The sequence below is a fragment of the Trachypithecus francoisi genome, unplaced genomic scaffold (assembly GCF_009764315.1).
Source record: "Trachypithecus francoisi isolate TF-2019V2 unplaced genomic scaffold, Tfra_2.0 Contig01585, whole genome shotgun sequence".
Taxonomy (NCBI): Eukaryota; Metazoa; Chordata; class Mammalia; order Primates; family Cercopithecidae; genus Trachypithecus; species Trachypithecus francoisi.
The window spans coordinates 5,375,753-5,392,293 of record NW_022681444.1 but is presented as its reverse complement, the minus strand read 5'-3'; the positions used below and the strand labels follow the sequence as shown (position 1 = coordinate 5,392,293).

At 56.4% G+C, this 16,541-nt stretch overlaps 2 protein-coding genes and 1 non-coding gene across 9 annotated transcripts in view; 2 read left to right on the top strand and 1 right to left on the bottom strand.

The window, feature by feature from the left end:
- The first annotated feature begins 1,710 nt into the window (after positions 1 to 1,710).
- On the top strand, positions 1,711 to 6,497 carry TOR2A (torsin family 2 member A). Of its 5 annotated transcripts, none has more exons than XM_033191741.1 (6): positions 1,711 to 2,862; positions 3,416 to 3,681; positions 3,977 to 4,057; positions 4,458 to 4,633; positions 5,316 to 5,443; positions 5,747 to 6,497. In XM_033191741.1, the coding sequence occupies exons 1-6, from the start codon at positions 2,712 to 2,714 to the stop codon at positions 5,971 to 5,973; spliced, it is 1,029 nt and encodes a 342-aa protein (XP_033047632.1). In that variant the 5' UTR covers positions 1,711 to 2,711; the 3' UTR covers positions 5,974 to 6,497. The 5 variants fall into 5 exon arrangements, with proteins under 5 accessions (XP_033047632.1, XP_033047631.1, XP_033047633.1 ...); XM_033191740.1 differs by having other exon boundaries at positions 1,805 to 2,862; positions 5,729 to 6,497; XM_033191742.1 differs by lacking the exon at positions 3,977 to 4,057 and having other exon boundaries at positions 1,811 to 2,862; positions 5,729 to 6,497.
- Positions 6,428 to 16,541, bottom strand: part of TTC16 (tetratricopeptide repeat domain 16) — a 17,966-nt gene continuing 7,852 nt past the window's right edge. For 2 of the 3 annotated variants that reach the window (XM_033191726.1, XM_033191727.1), the window contains exons 7-14: positions 16,211 to 16,425; positions 15,203 to 15,447; positions 14,667 to 14,808; positions 12,949 to 13,114; positions 12,241 to 12,383; positions 11,888 to 12,083; positions 8,335 to 8,422; positions 6,428 to 7,347 (exon numbers count right to left, since the gene is read on the bottom strand). In XM_033191726.1, the coding sequence (XP_033047617.1) occupies positions 6,617 to 7,347; positions 8,335 to 8,422; positions 11,888 to 12,083; positions 12,241 to 12,383; positions 12,949 to 13,114; positions 14,667 to 14,808; positions 15,203 to 15,447; positions 16,211 to 16,425 (1,926 nt within the window). In that variant the 3' untranslated portion in view covers positions 6,428 to 6,616. Of the gene's footprint in view, positions 7,395 to 8,334; positions 8,423 to 11,887; positions 12,084 to 12,240; positions 12,384 to 12,948; positions 13,115 to 14,666; positions 14,809 to 15,202; positions 15,448 to 16,210; positions 16,426 to 16,541 lie in introns of all 3 variants that reach the window. The other variant, XM_033191728.1, reaches the window with a different exon arrangement.
- LOC117074048 lies at positions 11,012 to 11,118 on the top strand. Its single transcript, XR_004433508.1, has one exon. It is a non-coding gene; the product is annotated as a U6 spliceosomal RNA (small nuclear RNA).

The window sequence follows — 16,541 nt, the reverse complement described above, 5'->3', positions numbered from 1 at the left end:
AATACAAAAAATTAGCTGGGCGTGGTGGTGGACACGTGTAGTCCCAGCTACTTGGGAGGCTGAGGCAGGAGAATGGCATGAACCCGGGAGGTGCAGCTTACAGTGAGTCAAGATCGCATCACTGCACTCCAGCCCGGGTGACAGAGCAAGACTCTGTCTCAAAAAAAAAAAAAAAAAAGGCCGACTTTGAGCTTATCTGCTTTCTCTTTTTGCTTTCCCCTGGTCCCATCAGCATGACTCATTTTCCCTAATTAGGACTTCACAACAAATACTTCTTCAGCACCTGCAACAGTCCAGATTGTGCCAGGAGCCAGGGTTACAGCAAGTATGAAAACCCAGTCCTTGCTCTCTGGGACCTCACAGACCAGTGGGAGAGAGAAACAGCTAAGTCCAACCCAGTGCTCCTACCCCCTGCCCTGCCCCGGGATGCCATGGCAACAGTTCCCACAAATGCACAACCAAAAATCCAAGGATTTGGGGTGGAAGGGCTTTTTGAAATCTATGATCCCGGCCGGGCGCGGTGGCTCAAGCCTGTAATCCCAGCACTTTGGGAGGCCGAGACGGGCGGATCACGAGGTCAGGAGATCGAGACCATCCTGGCTAATACGGTGAAACCCTGTCTCTACTTAAAAATACAAAAAAAAAAAAAACTAGCCGGGCGACGAGGCGGGCGCCTGTAGTCCCAGCTCCTCGGGAGGCTGAGGCAGGAGAATGGCGTAAACCCGGGAGGCGGAGCTTGCAGTGAGCTGAGATCCGGCCACTGCACTCCAGCCTGGGTGGCAGAGCAAGACTCCGTCTCAAAAAAAAAAAAAAAAAGAAAGAAATCTATGATCCCAACTCCCCTCTGGAAAACTTGATACCTGAAAGGAGAAGGGACTTTTCCCGGGTCACAGCAGCAGAGTGGGAAAGACTCCACCTGGCTTCCCTGACCCAGACTTCTCTCCTTTTTTCTCCTTGATAGTGGAAAGTACTCATTTTCTTTTTCTTTCTTTTTTTTTTTTTTTTGAGACGGAGTCTCGCTCTGTGGCCCAGGCTGGAGTGCAGTGGCGGGACCTCAGCTCACTGCAAGCTCCGCCTCCCGGGTTCACGCCGTTCTCCTGCCTCAGCCTCCCGAGTAGCTGGGACTACAGGGGCCCGCCACCTCGCCCGGCTAATTTTTTTGGTATTATTAGTGGAGATGGGGTTTCACCGTGTTAGCCAGGATGGTCTCGATCTCCTGACCTTGTGATCCGCCCGCCTCGGCCTCCCAAAGTGCTGGGATTACAGGCGTGAGCCACCACGCCCGGCTCATTTTCTTTTTCTTTTCTTTTTTCTTTCTTTCTCTCTTTCTTTTCTCTCTCCTTCCTCCCTCCCTCCCTCCCTTCCTTCCTTCCTTTCTTCCTTCCTTCCTTCCTTCTTCCTTTCCTTTCCTTCCCTTTTTGTTTTTTTCTTTTTCTTTTTGAGACGGACTTCACTTATGTCACTGCAACCTCCGCCTCCCGGGTTAAAGTGATTCTCCCGCCTCAGCCTCCAGAGTAGCCAGGATTACAGGCACCTGCTACCACGCCCGGCTAATTTTTGTATTTTTAGTAGAGACGAGGTTTCGCCATGTTGATTCGTCCACCTCGGCCTCCCAAAGTGCTGGGATTATAGGCATGAGCCACCGCACCCAGCCGCAACTACTTCTTTCTTTTCAGGCTTTGATATTTGTCCCCCTAAGCCTTGGGGGGTGTGTGTGTGTGTGACTATGTGTTGAGGTTGGTAGGGACAGGGTCTTTGAGGTGGGCCATGAAGGCTGTTGTCTTGGTTCCCTTACTCCAGTGGGTGGGGGAGGTGGGCAACATGGATCAAAACGAATCCAGGCCAAGCTGGAGGCCTGGGAAGCCTGTGCGCTGAACCTCAAACGTCTGGAGTCCTTTGCCTTCTGAATCTTTTGACCAAGAGAGGCTGATAACATGCAACCGCGCACTAGGGCTCTGGCAGCAGCCAGACTTGGGTTTAGTTCTATTGTTTACCAGCTGCGTGACATTGAGTAAAAGGCTTAACCTCTTCGGTCCCAAATGCCTCCTTATTAACATGGGGACGACAACAGAACCCATCTCCCAGAACTGATGCCAAGCATTTGGCCACAGTTGCTGCTAGGTGAGGGACAGTCCTGTTTCATACACAACAGAATGTTGATAATCATTTATTGATCACTTTCAGAGCCAAACAGTTTGTGTGCCTGTATCTCATTGAAACACTACCATTTCTCTGGATAGCAGATACTATTACCATATTATAAGTTATATAGACATTTAGCACTAATGGCACAGAGTAGGTGCTCACCAAAAACTGTTAGCGAGGGCACTTTTGTCACATAAAACAAAAAAGGAGCATGGGAAAGGCGCTTTGCAAGGTGTAAGGTTCCGCACAAGTTTTTGCAGTAATCGTTACGTCGCCCTTTGTGGTCATAATCCTTTATTTATTCTTTCTGAGTTACTACGATGGTACCCTAGTTACCGTGGCCATGGAAACGCGGCCCGCCGTCCCGGATTGGACGGTTCGCGGGTTCCCCCTGGAGGCCACCTTCTGGTCCTGCTGCGGAAAGACGGGCCTGCCTTGGAGACTGGGAGAGGGGTGTCGGGAGTTGTAGGCGATGGGCGTGGCTGCTGCGGAGCGGTGCACTCCGGGAGTTGCAGTTCCCGGGCGAGGCAGTTGGCTGCTCCACACCTAGCTCGGGCCTCACCCGGATGGCGGCTGTGACGCGCAGCTGCCGGCCCTGGGGCTCGCTCCTCGGGCTGCTCGGGCTGGTCTCCGCCGCGGCCGCTGCCTGGGACCTGGCTTCCCTGCGCTGCAACTTGGGCGCCTTTTGCGAATGCGACTTCCGGCCCGACTTGCCGGGTGAGGCGCCAGGGAGCCCGGAGCGAGGGGCGGGCGGACGCGGGCGGACGCGGGCGTGCTGGGAGCCCGGCTGGCCCCGGCCAGAGCAGCTGAGGACTCAAAGGGTGGGACCGGGGGGCGGGGCCGACAGACTTGCGAGGGTGGAGGGTACTCGTTGAGGTCCAGGAGGCCCTGCCAACCTGGAGAGAGACCTCAGCCAGCAGAGCCCTTTGGGGGAGATCTTGGACCTCCCCGGAATGGCCTGGCCGTCAAGGGAAAAGAGCGCCTTGGGGATGGCCGGGGCTGGGGCTGACCTCGTTGACAGCTGGCGTTTAGGGCTGAGTGCAATCTTGATGACCGCCTGGTGGGGGCGCTGCCGAGCTGAATCAGGCCCGAAGGTGGCTCTTTTCCGCCACAGACCCCAAGGTCCCCGTGTCATGTGCATAGACAGCTTGGACAAACGTAAGGACACAGGAGTCCAGACATGACGTTCCAGACCAGGTTCCAGACATGACGTTCCCCTTGAACCTCTGCCTTGGTGGGATGTGTCCTCACCATCCTCCTGTGGCCCTAGGTCTGGAGTGTGACCTGGCTCAGCACCTGGCCGGCCAGCATCTGGCCAAGGCGCTGGTGGTGAAGGCGCTGAAGTCCTTTGTGCGCGACCCTGCCCCCACCAAGCCGCTGGTCCTCTCCCTGCACGGCTGGACCGGCACCGGCAAATCCTATGTCAGCTCCCTGCTGGCGCACTACCTCTTCCAGGGCGGCCTCCGCAGCCCCCGCGTGCACCACTTTTCTCCCGTCATCCACTTCCCCCACCCCAGCCACATCGAGCGCTACAAGGTAGGCTGGATGCGTCCTTGACCACTGTTCTCCTCACCATGGGGTGCCACCCTAGGGTTCTCCTCACCATGGGGTGCCACCCTAGGGAGTAAGTCCTGAGCCCAGACAGGGGAGTCACCTGCTCCAGGCCACACAGCTGGCTGCAGCCTCAGCCCTCAGGACCCATCCTGCACAGAACTTGGGAAGGTGCCATTCTACCTGGCAGGGAGTACTTTGATTCCTTGGGACAGTAAGGAACCTGGTAGTACCTACCTGCCAGGGTTGTTGTGAGGGACATGAGATTATATCATTGCACATATTATTTATGAAGCACCTATGTTTATCAGATAATCTGCACTGTTGTCTTGCTGGAAATCCCCCCAATTTGTGGCTCAGAGTAAGCATCGGGAAATACTGGCTCTTACTACTACTGTTGTTGATTGCAAGGTACCCTCCAGGCTGATCAGTTTCAGCTGTCAACACTGCTGTGTAGTTTCAGGGAGCAGGAAGGAGCCTTCCTCTTTTATAGAAAGCAGCAGGTGTCGTGCAAGGAGCCCTGAACAGGGAAGTGGGAGGCTTGGGTTTGAGTCCCTGTTCTGCTGCTGACCGGCTGTGTGACTTTGGGCGAGTCTCTGCCCCTCTCTGGGATACAGTTTCACCATCAGTCTCACTAAGAGGTTGGTGCTCTCTGGGAGACCACATCTCTCTAGAAAGGAGATTAGTTTTTGGTTTGGGAAGAGGTCTGGGGTTGGGGGAGTTTCTCCAGCCCCCCCGGAACTCCTGTCTCTCCCCTACAGAAGGATCTTAAGAGCTGGGTCCAAGGGAACCTCACTGCCTGCGGCCGCTCCCTCTTCCTCTTCGATGAGATGGACAAGATGCCCCCAGGCCTGATGGAAGTCCTGCGGCCTTTCCTGGGCTCCTCCTGGGTTGTATACGGGACCAACTATCGCAAAGCCATCTTCATCTTCATCAGGTGGGGCCTGGCTTTGCAGGGGGCACAGTGGGGGGCCACTTCACAGAGGTTCAGCTCTGCAGCCTTGGCCTGTGCTCCCAGCAGAATCCAATTCCCCGTGGGCTTAGCTGGGCTTCCCCAGTGCCCCCCACCCTCTCAGAGATGACACTGTCATTCTGCCTGGTTGATTCCCTTTGGACACTCTCAGCCCAGTCTGGGCTCAGTCTTTTTGATCACCACTTCCTTGTGGAAGCCCTGCCAGGTCGAGAAGTTTTTTTGTGGTGAGGAGGACACAGGCCTGGGGAAAACAGGAACAGAGTTCTTGTCCTTTAGTCCCAGCTCTCAGAATCCTTGCTGTGTTTGCTCAGGCAGCATGGCTCCGCCTCTCTGAGCCTCTGTCTCTGCTTCTGAACAGCGGTGCCAATAATGATGCCCCGATATCTTCCTGGAAGTTTAGTGAGGGAAAGTCAGTTGAGGGACACAAAAGCGTTTTGTAAACTGTAAAGTATATGGCATGTGTAGGTGAATTGCAGGGGCCATAGATATGGACACCATGGAGGGGGAAGTGGAGCGTTTTCAGTGGGGTTGGCTCCTCCCTGCACTGGGCTGTGCTCCTGTCAGGTGGCAGCGGGGAAGCGAGGGTCCAATCCTGCCCTGCGCTAGTCCTCATCTGAGTCTCAGCCTGGGTCCCCCATGGTTTTAGCAACACGGGTGGCGAGCAGATCAACCAGGTGGCACTGGAGGCGTGGCGCAGCCGCCGGGACCGCGAGGAGATCCTCCTGCAGGAGCTGGAGCCAGTCATCTCCCGCGCAGTGCTGGATAACCCACACCGTGAGTCTGGCTCAGCAGCCCCCTCCCGGGCGGCTTCACCCCACACCCAGGGGCCAGGCTTTCCCGGGGTCTCATGCTTTGCCCACTGACCTGCTAGTTCTGAGCCCGGCTTTGGCACTCCCAGCTCTGTGACCTTGGGTCAGCCTTACAGGCCCTGAGTCCTACACCCAGAAGGCAGCTGAGGGGACTGAGGCCAGCATCTTTCCTCCTGCCCCTGGGGGATGGGGGCTGGCTTCTCCCTTCTTGTGAAGCACAAGGCCCCCTCCCCACCTGCCCTTCCTGCAGATGGCTTCTCACACTCAGGCATCATGGAAGAGCGCCTCCTAGATGCAGTGGTGCCCTTCCTCCCACTGCAGCGGCACCATGTCCGGCACTGCGTGCTCAATGAGCTGGCCCAGCTGGGCCTGGAGCCGAGGGATGAGGTTGTCCAGGCTGTGCTGGACAGCACCCCCTTCTTCCCTGAGGACGAGCAGCTCTTCTCCTCCAATGGCTGCAAGACCGTGGCCTCCCGAATCTCCTTCTTTCTCTGACTCCCCGGGTGGTATCCTTGGCCCCTCTAATGGCCAGGCCATGCAGGAAAGGCCTGGGGCCTCTGTCACAGGAACCCAGCACACCAAGTGAGATGAAGGGAGTGGTGGCTGGGCCACGGGACAGATGGCTGGGAAAGGGCCCTGGCCTCTAATCTGGCTCAAGAGCATCTTGGCCCTGGCCACCTTCCCCAGGGAAACCCCTGGTCACCCCAGAAGCTCACTGAGCCTTGACCTCCCCCTGCAGCCTGAGCCTTCTTACTGTGAATTATAACTCAGGGACTGTGGCTCGTGGCGGCGCTCCCTCCTCAGTCTGCCACCCTTGCCCCTTGCCCCTTGCCTCCTTCGTCGGGCACCACGCCCCTTCCCCTCCACCCTACACCCTGTGTCCATTTCATCAAGCCAGGTGGAGCCTTCTCAGTTTCCATAAATGGAGGGACTCAAGCTGCCACTTGGGCCTGGTTTTAGAAGTTTTTAATTTTGTAAAAGAAGAGAACAAGTATAATAAACTCAGCTATGGGACCAGAGGACTGTTTGCTAAGACTTTTAATTGCTCTGGAAGGAGGCAGCTGGCTCAGTGCCAGTGTTGGGGGGTGAGTAGAACTGCTCCCCTCCCCAGCAAGAAGTGAGGGGCTAGATGGTCCCTTCAGAGAGCTTCATAGTAGGTGAGGTCCTGACCAACCTCAGTTTTGCTGAGACTCGGGCTGGGTCCCCAGGTGGACTCAGCCTTGCTGGAAGTTGAGCTCATGCCCCGGCTCTTGCCCTGGGCAGCCTCAGCCTTGCTGGTTCTCTGGCCCTGGCCTTGAACATCCTCAGTCTTGCTGAGGCTCCAGTTTGAGTCATAGAAAGCCTCAGTCTTGGTGGAACTTCGGAGCAGTCCCCTGCTTCGGCCCTGGGTGGCATCAACCTTGCTGGGTCTCCAGCTCCGGCCACGAGCAGCCTTGACCTTTCTGGGCCTCTGCCTTGGACTCCGGGTGGTCTTGGTCTTGCTGGCCTCCTGCCTTGGGCCCTGGGTGGTCTTGATCTCGCTGGAGCTCTGCCTCTTGTCCTGAGTGGCCTCGGTCTTGCTGGAGCACCGCCCTTGGCCCTGGGTGGCCTTGGTCTTGCTGGAGTTCCTCCTGTGTACGGTGGCCGTGGTCTTGCTGAAGGTCTGCCTCTGGCTCTGGGTGGCCTGGGTCTTGCTAAGGCTCTGCCTCTGGCCCTGGATGTCCTTGATTTTTCTGGAACCATGGCTCAATGCCTCCCTGTTGTTCCCAGAGCCTGAGGATTGCGTCTTCAGCAGTGACGAGTCAGAGAATGTCATGGCGGTGGCTGAGGTGCTCCTGTATTCCTGGCAGATAGCCGACGTCTCAGTCTCTGAGGTGCATGTGGTCCTGACTGGGAAGGGTGTGCCAAGAGCACCCATCAGGCCTGCCGCACCTGCCCTGGACAGCTCCGGGAAAAGGGGCTTCCCAATTTCACACTGGCCTGTGGCCCTGAGGCTTCACATTACCTGCAAATCACCCCCGCCCAGCCCCCCAGCGCCCCAGACCCCGAGGGGTGGGGCTGTGACATGGGGGGAGATGCCTAAGAGCCCCCTTCTCCCAGTCCCAGGCCTCTGCTCTGTGGCTGCCCCTGCCCTCTGCTCCTGTTGCAGCAGACAGCCCCAGCAGGGCCCCTGCATCCCTCTGCCTGGCACCCTCCTGCCCTTCCATCCTTGTCCCCACTAAAAGGCGCTAAATGCACCCACAGCCGCAGCTTCCCCTGCACTCTGTCTGCCCTATCTCCTGGCTGTCGGGTCACCTGGGAGCCTTCTTCCTGTTGGGGCTTAGAGCTCATGTCCCAGGGCAAGGACTATGCCAGTCATCCCTGTGCCCAGTGTTGAGCACAGGCCTGGCCCAGGGCACTCGGTGGGTTTGCTAGATGCACGAAATGAAGAAGGGGCCTGGGCCCTGCCACTCCCCTCCCCACAGAGGACTGCGCACACCCACCCTGGGGCCTCTGAGGAGCAGCCTCCCCGTTCTTCACTTCTGTCTCCTCCAGGCTGGGGCCCCACGGAACTGGGGCTAAAAGTCCCCTGGCCATGCACAAGGTTTGTGGGCTTTTTTCTGGGACAGGGCTGGGAGGGGATGAGAGCAGAGTAGCAGCTACCATGAAGTGCCTGGAGCAAGCCTCCGCCTCTCTGCCCATGTTGGGCACTGCCCGCTGAGTCCTCGGCAGGCCCAGCAAGAGTGTTACTCCCGCTCTAGAGCCACTCGCCCCAGGCCACCCAGCTGTCAGCAGCAGAGCTAAACTCACACCTAGGCCAGCGATCTTCGACTCCTGACCTTTGACCACCCTGCTGCCTTAGTTTCCTGAGGCCTGGCGGGAGCCCCAGGGACTTACAGCTCATGCTGGAAGCTAAGGAGGTCTGGTCGAGGTAGCTGTCAGACAGGGACGCCACCTTGCTAGGTGTGAGCTTTGGTGTCTTCTCCTATGGCAAGAAACAGGCTTTGCAGTTCAGATGGTAGGAGGCCCACGCAGCTGCGCCTCTAGAAGGCCAGCAGCCCTGGGCCGCTCGGTGGTCATTGTCCTGAGCTCAGAGGTCCTTGAAGGTGCCAGGTTAAGGTGGGGTGGGGAGACACAGAGGCTAAGCCTGGCAGGAACGGGGCGGCCAGGCTGGATAGCATATGGTGCCATGAGGACAGCTGTGTTGAAGGGGCTGCCTAGCACCTTGGCTTTTTTTTTTTTTTTTTTTTTTTTTTTTGAGACGGAGTCTCGCTCTAGCCCGGGCTGGAGTGCAGTGGCCCGATCTCAGCTCACTGCAAGCTCCGCCTCCCGGGTTCACGCCATTCTCCTGCCTCAGCCTCTGGAGTAGCTGGGACTACAGGCGCCCGCCACCTCGCCCGGCTATTTTTTGTATTTTTAGTAGAGACGGGGTTTCACCGTGTTAGCCAGGATGGTCTCGATCTCCTGACCTTGTGATCCGCCCGTCTCGGCCTCCCAAAGTGCTGGGATTACAGGCTTGAGCCACCGCGCCCGGCCCACCTTGGCTTTTTCAACTGCAAAATGAAAATGAGTTCAGGCGTGGGACAGGCTTCTGTAAATTACAAAGGGCTGTGCCCTGGGGAATGCTTATGGAGGACTTGAAGAGCTTCTCTAGGCTTTACCCCCTTCCATTCTCCCAATACAAGTGGGGACGGAGGGATGGGGAGAGCTGCTAATGACCATTTCACCGACCAGGAAACTAAGGCTCAGAGCCCATAAGCAACCTGCCCAGGGCCACTCAGCCAAGAAGCAGAGAGGCCGAGTTTGAATCCAGGTCTGCTGGCCACCACAGCCAGACCCTACCTAGGCTGCAGGTCTCTGCCCACGTTCACAACTGCAGACAGCGAGGTGCACCACAGTGCTCCAGGCGCCAGCTGGGAGATGTGCTCTGGGCTCCATCCACTTCAGCCCAACATCTCCCTGGGGGAGGGAGCCTCTGACTTCGGGGGCACACAGAGGGAAGGTGTGTACTCTAATATTCATTCTAACATGAGCTAGAAAACTGAAGAGCTGCTGGGCGTGGTGGCTCACGCCTGTAATCCCAGCACTTTGGGAGGCCGAGGCGGGTGGATCATGAGGTCAGGAGATCAAGACCATCTGGCTAATGCTGTGCAACCCTGTCTCTACTAAAAATACAAAAAATTAGCTGGGTGTGGTGGCGGGCGCCTGTAGTCCCAGCTACTTGGGAGGCCTGGGCAGGAGAATGGTGTGAACCTGGGAGGTGGAGCTTGCAGTGAGCCAAGATCGCGCCACTGCACTCCAGCCTGGGTGACAGAGTGAGACTCCGTCTCCAAAAAAAAAAAAAGAGAAAACTGAAGAGCTAGCATTTTTTTTCCTCTTTTCTTTTTCTTTTTTTTTTTTTTGAGACGGAGTCTCGCTCTGTCACCCTAGCTGGAGTGCACTGCCAGATCTCAGCTCACTGCAAGCTCCGCCTCCCGGGTTCACGCCATTCTCCTACCTCAGCCTCCCGAGTAGCTGGGACTACAGGCGCCCGCCACCTCGCCGGCTAGTTTTTTTTTTTGTATTTTTTAGTAGAGATGGGGTTTCACCGTGTTAGCCAGGATGGTCTCGATCCCCTGACCTGTGATCCGCCCGCCTCGGCCTCCCAAAGTGCTGGGATTACAGGCTTGAGCTACCGCGCCTGGCCACTTTCCTCTTTTCTTTTCTTCTTTAGACAGGGTCTTGCTCTCTCACCTAGGCTGGAATGCAGTACTATGATTACGGCTCACCGCAGCCTCAAGTGACTCTGGGGTTCAAGAGATCCTCTTGCCTCAGCCTTCCAAGTAGCTGGGACTATAGGCACACATCACCATGCCTGGCTAATTTTTGTATTTTTTTGTAGAGACAGGGTTTTGCCATGTTGCCCAGGCTAGTCTTGAACTCCTGGGCTCAAGCGATCTGCTCATCTTGGCCGCCCAAAGTGCTGGGATTACAGGCATGAGCCACCGCGCCCGGCCACATTTTCTATTGATGGCAAGGGATGCTGGTATTCCTATACTTCAATTGTGTAAAGTTTCCTTTGAACATTAGTGTACTTGATGTCTACCAGCAGTAGAACAGAGAAACACAGGACAGAATATTCTGCAGCACCAGTGACAGGGAGTAGGCTGCTGCTACCTGCTGCAGCGTGAGTGACGCTCATCATGCTGTCCAATTAATTATGTGAAGAAAAGACAAAAACTCACGTTTGGCGTTAGGAATCAGGACAGCCTTGTAGGTAGGGTGGGCTATGGGAGGGGCCTCGAAGGGGGCCCCAGTGGGCTTCTGGGAGCTGGGAAAGTGTTCTTTCTCGATCTGGATAATAATATCATGGGTGTCATGCAGTTGTGAAAATTCATCAAACTGGCACTTATGATTTGTGCACTTTCCTATATTTATGTTACATTCAATAAGAGGTTTTCAGAAACAAATTTAAGAATTAAGAAAATTCTGGGGGCCGGGCGCAGTGGCTCATGCCTGTAATCCCAGCACTTTGGAAGGCCCAGGCGTGCAGATCGCTTAAGTCCGATAAAAATACTAAAAATACAAAAAACTAGTGCTCGCTTCGGCAGCACATATACTAAAATTGGAACGATACAGAGAAGATTAGCATGGCCCCTGCGCAAGGATGACACGCAAATTCGTGAAGTGTTCCATATTTTTTTTGGCCGGGCGCGGTGGCTCAAGCCTGTAATCCCAGCACTTTGGGAGGCCGAGACGGGCGGATCACGAGGTCAGGAGATCGAGACCATCCTGGCTAACACGGTGAAACCCCGTCTCTACTAAAAAAATACAAAAAACTAGCCGGGCGAGGTGGCGGGTGCCTGTAGTCCCAGCTACTCGGGAGGCTGAGGCAGGAGAATGGCGTAAACCCGGGAGGCGGAGCTTGCAGTGAGCTGAGATCCGGCCACTGCACTCCAGCCGGAGCGACAGAGCGAGACTCCGTCTCAAAAAAAAAAAAAAAAAAAAAAACTAGCCAGGTGTGGTGGCACGCACCTGTAATCCCAGCTACCTGGGAGGCTAAGGCATGAGAATTGCTTGAACCCAGGAGGCGGAGGTTGCAGTGAGCCAAGATCATGCCACTCTACTCCAGCCTGGGTGACACAGCAAGACTCCGTCTCAAAAACAAAAAATTCTGGCACAAGTGGCAAGTGGCTAGTGCATACAGTAGAATTCATGACAGTGACCATGAGCAGGGGTGTGACTCCTCTCTGTGAGGGCCCACATCCCCACACACCCTCCCTCAGGAGCACCCCTTGCTTGTACCATCCCCATCTCATAGCAAGATGTCCCCAGCCCATCACACAACCGAGGGAGTGCAGCGCCAGGCCTGGAAGCCAGACTCCACTGGCCTGCATCCTTCAGCCCTGGACTGGGGTACGCTCTGCCCCAGACCCCAAGGGCTTCGGGCCCTGGCGTGTGCTCCACTTACCTCTTTTTTTTCCTTCTCCTTCTCTTCCTCCTCCTTGGGGGCCTCAGCCTCTCCCTCTGAGCTTCCCGGTTCTACCTGCGGAATCTCAGGGGTGGCCTGCAGCTTCTCGGAGGTCTCAATCAAAGGCTCCCCCTGCTTCCATGAGCGCTGCAGGGCCAAGGCCTTCTGGCGCTCCAACTCCCACTGCTTAAGCATCCTGCCAAACAATGCCCCCCGGGCACTGTCAGTCTCCCTGGCCCATGCTGATCTCTCCAAGGACTAGACAATGGCCCTGGCATGCAGCTGGAGCCAGAGGAGCCTAGAGCCGCAGCCATTCCCCAGCCCTGGCCTGTGCCCCCTGCTCCAGGGCTTACCCCACAATGCCTTGTGGGCCGCCGGCCTGCAGGCTGCTCTCCACCATCCGTTCCAGCTGCAGCCTGGCCAGGTGGGCTATCTGGGTGCTAAGCACCTCCTCCACAGACATGCCCGGGAAGAGGTTGGTCATCAGCAGGGACAGCTGCCATGAAAGGGGGTGACCAGAGCCAGGTGAGGGGCCAGAGCAGCGGGCACACAGCATGATGCTGCCCTGATCCCACACAGCCAGATTTGGCCCTTCCCAAGACTGAAGAAGGAAGAGTTTTGCAATGTTTTTTGTTTGCTTGTTTGTTTTGTTTTGTTTGTTGAGACAGAGTCTCACTCTATCACCCAGGCTGAAGTGCTGTGGCACAATCTTGGCTCACTGCTACCTCTGCCTCCCTGCAACTTCTGCCTCCCGGGTTGAAGCGATTCTCATGACTCAGCCTCCTGAGTAGCTGTAATTACAACTGTGCACCACCACGCCTGGCTAATTTTTGTATTTTTGGTAGAGATGGGGTTTCACCATGGTGGCTGGGTGGGTCTCAAACTCCTGACCTCAGGTGATCCACCTGCCTTAGGCTCCCAAAGTGCTGGGATTACAGGCGTGAGCCACCGCGCCTGGCCTTATGATTGTTATCAAACCAGATTTCTTTAGGGGCCGAGGAGTATCTTTATGCACCAGGCATGACTCCGGAGCCTACACTCCTGACGTGGCAGGAGCCTACCTTTGGTTGCTTGGGGTTGAGGAGCAGGACAGTGGCCACATCCTGGCGTGCCCCAAAAATGTTCTGCAGCAGCTGCCGGCTCTTGGCCCGGTACAGGTAGTACTGGGCCTTCTGGGGGTTATGCCGGATGGCCGTGGAGAAGTGGTCCTCTGCCTTCTGGAACTGCCTGCAGGACACAGTGGATTCCAAGCTGCCATGAGCTCAGCCATCTGTGGGGAAAAGGGTGGCTTCTGGGCCCCACTGAGGAGTTAGACGGAAACCAGGCTGGGTCTGCTCCCCCTACCATGTCCCTCTCCTCTCTCTCCACCAGTGACGTCCCTGATGAAGCCAACACTTAGATGCCAGTGTGAAACTCCACCATCAACGAATATTTTTATGATCTTGGGGTAGGGAAGGCCTTTCTGAGAATGGCATAAACCCATCAGCTAAAATGAAAATATTAATTTGCCCAGGATTAAGTTCCAAGTTATTGAGTAGTAAAAATATCACAAAGAAAACCAGCATAGGGAGGGCGTGGTGGCTCACGTCTGTAATCCCAGCACTTTGGGAGGCAGATCGCCCAAGGTGGGGAGTTTGAGACCATCCTGGCCAGTATGGTGAAACCCCATCTCTACTAAAAATACAAAAATTAGCTGGGTGTGGTGGCAGGCGTCTGTAATCCCAGCTACTTGGGAAGCTGAGGCAGGAGAATTGCTTGAACCCAGGAGGTGGAGGTTGCAGTGAGCTGAGATTGTGCAATTGCACTCCAGCCTCGGCGACAGAGCGAGACTCTGTTTAAAAAAAAAAAAAGGAAGCAGGCCGGGCGCGGTGGCTCAAGCCTGTAATCCCAGCACTTTGGGAGGCCGAGACGGGCGGATCACGAGGTCAGGAGATCAAGACCATCCTGGCTAACACGGTGAAACCCCGTCTCTACTAAAAATACAAAAAACTAGCCGGGCGAGGTGGCGGGCGCCTGTAATCCCAGCTACTCCGGAGGCTGAGGCAGGAGGATGGCATAAACCGGGGAGACGGAGCTTGCAGTGAGCTGAGATCCGGCCACTGCACTCCAGCTCGGGCGACAGAGCAAGACTCTGTCTCAAAAAAAAAAAAAAAAAAGGGAAGCATAACTGGGAGAGGAGTTTTTTGGCGGGGGGGGGCGGGGGGGGGACACCCAGCTAATTTTTTGTTTTTTGTTTTTTTTTTTTTTTTGAGACGGAGTCTCCCTCTGTCGCCCAGGCTGGAGTGCAGTGGCCGAATCTCAGCTCACTGCAAGCTCCGCCTCCCGGGTTTACGCCATTCTCCTGCCTCAGCCTCCTGAGTAGCTGGGACTACAGGCGCCCGCCATCTCGCCCGGCTAGTTTTTTGTATTTTTTAGTAGAGACGGGGTTTCACCGTGTTAGCCAGGATGGTCTCGATCTTCTGACCTCGTGATCCACCCGTCTCGGCCTCCCAAAGTGCTGGGATAACAGGCTTGAGCCACCACGCCCGGCCATTTTTTTGTATTTTTAATAGAGATGGGGTTTCATCATATTGGCCAGATTGGTCTCAAACTCCCGACCTCGGGCAATCCACCTGCCTCGGCCTCGGCCTCACAAAGTGTGGGGATTACAGGGGAGAACGACTGCGCCCATGCCCGGGGGAGAGAAGCAACTTGATTGACCCAGGGATCCCAGCAGTTGGCTTGCCCGCCCCGCCCTCGGGGCCTGCCCCGCCCACCATGGGGGCTGGAGCCCACGCACCTGCGCTTCCGCTCGCAGAAGCCCATCTTCTCCTGCAGCAGGCCCATGCGCGTGTTGGCGCCCTCGTCCTGCGGGCTCAGCGCCAGCGCCTGCTGGTAGTCCGCCTCGGCAAAGGCCAGGTTGCCCAGCTGGAAGAAGCAATCTAGGGTCCGGAGGCGGGGGTGAGTGGACCCCCAACTCCCAGTGCCTGGGAGCCGCAGCCCAGTCGGCTCCAGCCCCGGGGCCAGGGCCTGAAACTGGTGGCTGATAACCCCCATAGGCGGTCACGGTCCCCGTCCCCTCTAGTTTTCTGGGCGTCTGGGCACTGTTCCCCAGCTGCCTGTTTGAGCATTTTAAGGAGTCTGGAACCAGTTTGTCTAAGGTAACATTTCCCAGAGTGTGTTCCTGGGATACTGAGACTATTACATTTCCTCTTCCCTCGCTTCCTTCCTCTCTCCCTTCCTCCTTCCCTCACAGGGGCCTCAAGTGCCCAGTGGGGGCCTTAAAGATGGCGAGGCTCCCCACATCCCCTCCCCAACGCCCCGGTCGCTGCGCACCGCCTCGGTTGATGTAGAGCCCTTTCTCCTGCTGCTCATCCCGGAGGGCCTTGTTCAGCAGCAGCACGCCCTCCTGGTAGGCGCCCTGCCTGTAGCAGTGCACGGCAAAGTCGTTGTAGGTAAGCAACAGCTGGCGCTGCGCCTGCCGCACCATGTCCTCCTGGTCCTCGGTCACCATGTCCAGCACCTTCAGGAAGTCCTCCACTGCCCCATCAAACTCCTGGAGCCGTCTGTACATGGTGCCCCTGTGGGGGACGGCGTGGCAGACGGCAGGAGGGACATGAGGGCCAGTGCACCCCCACCAACTGGTGAGTGGCCAGACCTCCTGACCCATGGAGGCAGTGGCGATCCCCACCTCATTTGTCCCGTGGGGCCAGCTCTGGACTGCTACTCAGATAACCCACTAGGCACTGATCATTTTATTTTTTGCAAAAATACCCTCCCTCTTTCGTTTTGGGAGCCAGGTGTATGCCAGTCTCTACATTAAAACATTTTGTACAAGAAACAGGTGTTTTACCACCACTGTTTGGATAGGTTAATTGGCCCGAAATCATAGTGGCCTCTCATGTCACTGAATCACTTGTGGGATACTGAGCCCAGCCCTTTGGTATAGCAAGAGGTTGACTGGGTGGACAACCCCCCGGAGTCACTCCTGCCAGGGCAGTGGTGCTCCCTCCTGAAATGCAGCGAGATGTGGTAAGTTCCTGGGGACCAGACTCAAGCCTAATTCTCATCCACTGAGCTGGGCTCGGCGCCCAATGTGAACTGCTTAGCAGGCTGGGGCTCTAGGATTCCTGGGGTAACTGGGACATTTGTTGCCATCCCTCTTCCAGCTGTAAGAGACCACCTCTGTAATGCCTTAACCCAGTAGGAAGTAGGGTAAGACTGTTAGAGGCTAGCTGGGGAAACTGAGGCCTAGAGAGGGTCAGGGACTCTCCTTAAACCACACAGAAAGTCTGTGGCTGGGCAGGGCCTGGGACCCAAGGCCAGCACCTTCCCATGCAGTACCGGAAGAGGAAGAGACTGGGGTCCAGAGGGTTGTTCTCGATGGCACAGTTGATGCGCTGCAGTGCGTGCTGCAGCCTGCCCTGCACGGCCAGGATCGCTGCGTCTTGGCGCGCCTGCTGGGCCTGGGCCACCATCTTCTGGAGCAGCATCCTGGCCTGCGGATGCTTGGGATTCAACAGCAAGGCACCGTGCAGATCCCGGTAGCAGAGGTGGGGCTGCAGGAGGCCAGGGGTGGTATCAGGGGCACAGGTCAACTGAGCCATGGGACCTGGAGGCCTTTCTTTAGCAGGGTGGCATCACACCATGCCTCCTCCATGCCCCCCACATCCCT